Source organism: Colobus angolensis, unplaced genomic scaffold, assembly GCF_000951035.1.
Source record: "Colobus angolensis palliatus isolate OR3802 unplaced genomic scaffold, Cang.pa_1.0 Scaffold214, whole genome shotgun sequence".
NCBI lineage: Eukaryota > Metazoa > Chordata > Mammalia > Primates > Cercopithecidae > Colobus > Colobus angolensis.
Genome location: NW_012115311.1, coordinates 1,061,664 through 1,069,276, shown reverse-complemented (window position 1 = coordinate 1,069,276; position 7,613 = coordinate 1,061,664). Strand labels below are relative to the sequence as shown.

At 39.3% G+C, this 7,613-nt stretch overlaps 1 protein-coding gene across 2 annotated transcripts in view; it reads left to right on the top strand.

Moving 5' to 3' along the window:
• WBP4 (WW domain binding protein 4) overlaps window positions 1–7,613 on the top strand; it is a 22,995-nt gene that overhangs the window by 12,776 nt on the left and 2,606 nt on the right. For both annotated transcript variants that reach the window (XM_011942972.1, XM_011942971.1), the window contains 2 exons: window positions 2,116–2,309; window positions 6,689–6,852. In XM_011942972.1, the coding sequence (XP_011798362.1) occupies window positions 2,116–2,309; window positions 6,689–6,852 (358 nt within the window). The remainder of the gene's footprint in view (window positions 1–2,115; window positions 2,310–6,688; window positions 6,853–7,613) is intronic.

The following is a 7,613-nucleotide window of genomic DNA, read 5'->3' as shown; positions in this document are numbered from 1 at the left end:
GTCAGGAGTTCGAGACCAGCCTGACCAACATGGTAAAACCCCTTCTCTAGTAAAAAATTATCCAGGCGTGGTGGTGGGCACCTGTAGTCCCAGGTACTTGGGAGGCTGAGGCAGAGAATCACTTGAACCCAGGAGGCAGAGGTTGCAGTGAGCCAAGATCGCACCACTGCACTCCAGCTTGGGTGACAGAGCAAGACTGTCTCAAAATAAAATAAAAAATAAATCTATTTAGTAGTGTCTAACAAATTAGTAAAAGTGAAAATTTTAAAATGTTTCAGTTGCATAAATACTTATGAAGCATGCATAAATTCTGTTACCTAAAACTTTAAAATTAATGTTTCATCTAATTTAGCATAAACTGCAGTTAAATTTATCAGAACTGCTATAACATTAATGTGACTTTAGGAGAGGTTTGTTTTTGTTTTTTTAATTCTGTTATCATTAGCTCATTGCATAGCATTAAATCTTTTAGGAAGAAAAGGCCCTTTTAACCTCCAAGTAGATGTTTAACCTGCCCAGTTACAGCAATGTTTATATTCCAGTACAATTGAAGGTTGGGATTTTTATACATATAAAATAGTATAGTGATATAATGTAGCTTTAGAGTTAAGACAGATCTGAGTTCAATGCATAGCTTCTTTCCTTACCAGTGATGTGACTGTGGGCAAGTCACTGAGCCTATAGTCACTCTTCAGTGAAATAGAATAAACATATGTGCTCTCTAAGGTCATGAATGTCATATGTCATAAAATTCCAATAACAGTGCTTGGCACATAGTAGGTGCTTAATAAATTACTTCTTGAACTGGCGCGGCAGCTCACACTTGTAGTCCCAGAACTTTGGGAAGTCGAGGCAGGCAGATCAGTTGAGGTCAGGAACTCACGACCAGCCTGGGCAACATGGTGAAATCCCGTTTCTGCTAAAAATACAAAAATTAGTTGGGCATGGTGGCACTTGCATGTGATCCCAGCTACTCAGGAGGCTGAAGCAGGAGAATCGCTTGAATCCTGGAGGTGGAGGTTGCACTGAACTGAGATCACGCCAAGTAAATAAGTAAAAATAAAATAAATAATTTCTTGCCTATTGTTACTTGTGTGAAATGTGGATAAGGAAAAGTAATGTTTTTCATTAACCCTGTCAAGAACTCTGTATTAATTAAGGTACCGTATATATTGATTTGCCTTGAATGATTACGGTTTATTCTTGGACCAGAATAATTATTAACGGCAGCCCCTTTCACTCTTAAGACTCTCCCAGTTGAAAATAGGTAATTAATTACAAGGTAATTAGAAATATTACTGTTTGCTAAAAACCCAATGAACCACTGGATGGCAGTAGAGTTAATCAATTGAGATTCCCACTGCTGCCCCCCCACCACCAAACCACCATATAAAAATGAACTTAATACTCAGTGCTTCACAATATAATTTCACTCGATAAAAATCTTAGGAATTTTTTTTTTTTTTAATTGAGACGGAGTCTTGCTCTGTCGCCCAGGCTGGAGTGCAGTGACATGATCATGATTCACTGCAGCCTCTATTTCCTGGGCTCAAGCAGTCTTCCCACCTCAGCCTCCTGAGTAGCGGGGACTGCAGGAACATGGCATGATGCCTGCTAACTTTTTAATTTTTTGTAGAGACAGGGTCTCACTATGTTGCCCAAGCTGGTCTCAAACTTCTGGGTTCAAGCAATCCTCCTACCTCGCCTTTTCAAAGTGTTGGGATTACAGGCATAAGCCACCACACTGGGGCCAGGAAAAGAAATCTCTGTGATAAGTAAGTTTCAGGAAATCTCTTGTTTGCTCATTATCCGTATGTTTCCTGAAATTTGTGTCAGATAAATTGTGAACCGTTAGAAATATCACCCGGTTCTTAGGTCTCTCATTCCATTGGAGTTATAGTTTATACATCTAGTAAATCCAGGCTGTTTGAAATCAATTTCTGGAAGATACAAGAGCAAGAGGTTTGGGAATTCTATTATCTTCTTGATCAAGAGATAATATGAAATTAACATACAGTATTGTCATTTAATAGTGTAAGTGATAAATGTTATGTTGAAATTACATCTGAATAGAATTAATAACTAAATAACCTGACTTTAAAATGTGTTGAACAGAATCCAGATGGGAGAAACCTGATGATTTCATTCCACACACTAGTGATCTGACTTCTAGTAAAGTCAGTGAAAATTCACTTGGCACCCTAGATGAATCCAAATCATCAGATTCGCATAGTGATTCTGATGGGGAACAGGAAGCAGAAGAAGGAAAGGTCTCTACAGAGACGCAAAAACCAAAAATAAAGTTTAAGGTAGGTTTTTTATTTTTACTCTTCACATCAATTTTTTTTTTTTTTTTTTTGAGATGGAGTCTTGCTCTGTCGCCCAGGCTAGAGTATCTCAGCTCACTGCAACCTCCACCTCCTGGGTTCAAGTGATTCTCCTGCCTCAGCCTCCCGAGTAACTGGGACTACAGGCGCGTGCCACCACACCCAGCTAATTTTTTGTATTGTTAGTAGAGACAAGATTTCACCGTGTTAATAACCAGGATGGTGTCAATCTCCTGACCTCATGATCTACTCGCCTCAGCCTCCCAAAGTGCTGGGATTACAGGCGTGAGCCACCACACCCAGCTGATACCAATTTTTGAAAAGCTCTACAGACCTTAAGTCTTCTGATAGAACATAGAAATTAAGACATATTTTGGCAAGTGGATAAATAAAACTGGAAACACTCAGGAGCCCATGAGTCAAAGCAGAGAAGACACATTATTAGCATTGAGCAATGGTTGCAATTGTTGGCCTGAGAAATGTAGGAAAATTGAAAAGTTCCTACATACCTAAGCTACACCTAGGATCTTGTCGTTGCCTACAGTTTCTCTACCAACTTCACAAATCTTGATGGAACTTAGAGTAAGGGTTATGTCCAGTTTACAGAGGAGCAGCAGCAAAGCCTTCGTTGTAGTTGCCATCTCGCAATGATTATAGCCAGCCAGATTTAGGTAATCTGGTATCCAACTTAGGATAGAAAGAAATAATTTCTGTCATCAAAATTAATGTTTTCCAACAACAGTAACAACAACAAATATAGGCCAGTAACCCTGCTGAACATAGATGCAAAAATCTTCAGCAAAATATTGGCAAACTGAATCCAGCAGTACATCAGAAAGATTAATACACCATGATAAAGGGATGCTTTATTCCAGGGATGAAAGGATGTTTCAAAGTATACAAATCAATAAATGTGATTTACCATATAAACAGAATTAAAAACAACCATATAATCAGCTCAATAGATAAAAAGCATTTATTAAAATTCAGCATCCTTTCATGATAAAAACCTTCAGCAAACTAGGCACAGAAGGAACATACCTTATAATAATTAAATAATAAAAGCCATATATGAGGCCGGACACTGTGGCTTATGCCTGTAATCCCAGCACTTTGGAAGGCTGAGGCAGGAGAATTGATTGAATCTGGGAAGCGGAGTTTGCAGTGAGCTGAGATCGTGCCACCACACTCCATCCTGGGTGACAGACCGAGACTCTGTCTCAAAAAAAAAAAGCCGTATATGATAAACATACAGCCAATGTTATACTGAACGGGGAAGCATTGAAAGTATTCTTCTTAAGAACTGAAACAAAGCAAGGATGCTCACTTTAACCACTCCTTTTCGACATAATATTGGAAGTCCTAACCTGAGCAGTCAGGCAAGAGAATGAAATAAAAGGCATCCAAATTGGGAAAGAGGAAGTCAGACTGTCTCTGTTTGCTGATTAAATGATCTTAGTACCTAGAAAATCCTAAAGAGCTCTCCAAAACACACCTGGATTTGGTAAGTGACTTCAGTCATGTTTCAGGATACAAAATCACTGTACAAAAATCAGTAGCATTTGTATATACCTGTATCTATACAATAATGGTAAAACTGAGAACCAAATAAAAAACTCAATCCCATTTGTGATAGCTACAAAAAGAAAAAAAATCTAAAAATCTAGGAATACATTTAACCAAGGAAGTGAAAGATCACTACAAAGTGAGCTACAAAACACTGATTGAAGAAATCGTAGATGATACACACAAATGAAAAAATATCTCATGCTCATGGGTTGGAAGAATCAGTATCACTAAAATGACATACTGGCCAAACCAATCTACAGATTCAACACAATCCCTATCAAGTTACCAACTTCATTTTTCACAGAATTAGAAAAGCCAATTCTCAAATTCATGTGGAACCAAAAAAGAGTCTCAATAACCATATCAGTCCTAAACAAAAAGAACAAAGGTGGAGGCATCACATTACTAGACCTCAGACTATACTCCAAGGCTTTCGTAACCAAAACAGCACAGTACTGGTATAAAGATAGACACAGATTGATGGAACAGAATACGGAACCCAAAATAAAGCCACATACCTACAGCCAGCTGATCTTCAACAAAGTCAACAAAAATATACACTGGGGAAGGGATACCCCATTCAATAAATGATGCTGGGAAAACTGGCCAGTCATATGCAGAAGAATGAAACAGGACCCCTACCTCTCACCATGTACAAAAGTTAAGATGGATTAAAGACTTAAATGTTTAAAGATCTGAAACTATAAAAACCCTAGAAGGAGGCCAGGCATGGTGGCTCACGCCTGTAATCCCAGCACTTCGAGAGGCTGAGGTGGGCAGATAACCCGAGGTCGAGAGTTCAAGACCACCCTGACCAACATGGAGAAACCCCATCTCTACTAAAAATAGAAAATTAGCTGGGCATCCTGGCGCATGCCTGTAATCCCAGCTACTCGGGAGGCTGAGGCAGGAGAATCGCTTAAACCCGGGAGGTGGAGGTTGCAGTGAGCTGCGCCATTGCACTCCATCATGGGCAACAAGAGTGAAACTCTGTCTCAAAAAAAAAAAAAATTTTTAGAAGGAAATCTAGGAAAAACTAATCGGGTCATTGCCCTAAGCAAAGAATTTACGACAAAAGTCTTCAAAAGTAAGCACAAAAACAAAAATAGACAAATGGGAGGGACTTAATTAAATTTAAAAGCTTATGCACAGCAAAAGAAACAATTAACAGAGCAAATAAAGAGCCCACATATTGGGAAAAACTATTTGCAAACTATGCATCCAACAGACTAGTATCCAGAATCTGCAAGGGACTCAACAAGAAAAAAACTCCATTGAAAAGGGGGAAAAGGACATGAACAGGCATTTTTCAAAAGACACACAGATGGCCAAAACACGTGAATAATGCTCAATATCACTGATCGTCAGAGAAATGCAAATGAAAATCACAATGAGATACCATCTTATACCAGTCAGAAGGCTGTAATTAAAAAGTCAGAAAATGCCTGGATGCAGTGGCTCATGCCTGTAATCCCAACACTTTGGGAGGCTGAGGCTGTCAGATCATTTGAGGTTAGGAGTTCAAGACCAGCCTAACCAACATGGTGAAACCCCGTCTCTACTAAAAATGCAAAAGAAATTAGCCGAGTGTGGTGGCGCATGCCAGGAGAATTGCTTGAACCTGGGAAGCGGGGGTTGCAGTAAGCCAAGACCATGCCATTGCACTCCATCCTGGGTGACAGAGCAAGATTCCTTCTCAAAAAAAAAAAAAAATTAAGAAAACAGATACTGGCAAGGATGCAGAGAAAAGGAAACAGTTATACACTGTTACTGGGAATGTATGTTAGTATAACCTTTATAGAAAACATTTCTCAGAGAACTAGAAGCAGAACTGTTACTCAATCCAGCAGTCCCACTTCTGAGTATCTACCCAGAGGAAAAGAAATCATTAAATAAAAAAAGACACCTGCACTCATGTTTGTAGCAGCATTGTTCACAATAGCAAAATGTTGAAATCAATGTAAGTGTCCATCAGTGGAGAATTGGATAAAAAAATGTGTGTGGATACACACACACACACACTATGGAATACTACTTAGCCATAAAAAATGAAATGATAGCTTTTGCAGCTATGTGAATGGAACTGGAGGCCATTAATCTAAGTGAAATAACTGAAAGTCAAATACTACATGTTCTCACTTACAAGTGGGAGCTAAACAATGGGCACACATGGACATACAGAATGGACTAATAGATAGTGGAGACCATAAAACGTGGGAGGGTGGGAGGGAGTTGAGTTGAAAATGTATCTATTGGGATTGTTCACTATTCAGGTGATAGATACACTAAGAGCCCAGACTTCACCATGACATATACATGTAAGAAATCTGCATTTGTACCCCCTAATTATTTTTAAAAAGGTAAAAGGGAAAAAATTACAAAATACAGATAGGCAAGGACAAACTCCCTATACTCTTGCCACCTCCCAGAAAAATTCAACAGAGGCACAATTATAAAGGGAGTCACTGTTGGATATGCAAGTAAAGTAAGAAAGCAGAAAAGAGGAGAAGTTAAGAGAGCCCTGTTTATATGTCCTTAATTGTAGAATTTAAGACATTAAGGTGATCATTTAGGGAGCCTTTGTCATGGTATATCAACATTTCAGACATGGAAAACCTAATCAAGCAGTAAAGTTCTATGTATATTTATTGTGTTATGTGCAAATTTAAATTGAGTTAGTGAATTATTTATAAATCTGTAACAATACCTTTAAAAGCCTTAGGTAAAGTAATTTTATTTTTGTCCTGGTAGTTTTGCTTGAACTGTATTATTTCTTGGCTTTTACATTTCAGGAAAAAAATAAAAATAATGATGGTGGAAGTGACTCAGAAACACAGAAAGAAAAAAGTATTCAGAAACAGAATTCATTAGGTTCAAATGAAGAAAAATCCAAAACTTTTAAGAAATCAAACCCATATGGAGAATGGCAAGAAATTAAACAAGAGGTTGAGTCTCAGTAAGTACCTGGAGCTTTAATCTCACTGTTATTACAAGTGATTTTACATCCCAGTACTTCCCTAAATTGCAGTAAGTAATTTCAAGGATGCTGTGCTTATTAAAAGTATAGCTTGAGGCCAGGTGTGGTGGCTCACGCCTGTAATCCCAGCACTTTGGGAGGCTGAGGTGGGCGGATCACGAGGTCAAGAGATGAGACCATCTTGGCCAACATGGTGGAACCCTGTCTGTACTAAAAATAGAAAAATTAGCTGGGTGTGGTGGTGTGTAGCTGTGATCCCAGCTACTCAGGAAGTGGAGGCAGGAGAATCGCTTGAACCCAGGAGGTGGAGGTTGCAGTGAGCTGAGATTGCGCCAGTGGACTCCAGCCTGGCAGCAGAGCAAGACTCCGTCTCAAAAAAGAAAATAAAAAGTATAGCTTGGCCAGGTGAAGTGACTCATGCCTGTAATCCCAGCACTTCAGGAGGCCAAGGCAAACAGATCACCTGAGGTCAGGAGTTTGAGACCAGCCTGGCCAACATGGCAAAACTTTGTCTCTACCAAAAAAAAAAAAGCTTAGCAGGGAATAGCGGCACACATCATGTTCCCAGCTACTTGAGAGGCTGAGGTGGGAGGATCATTTGAGCCCAGGAGGTTGAGACTGCAGTGAGCCGTGTTCACACCACTACACTCCAGCCTGGGCAACAGAGTAGGACCTTGTCTTAAAAAAATACTCAGAGGGTACACAAATCCTGGGTGAGCATTATGGCCATAGGAGAGCAT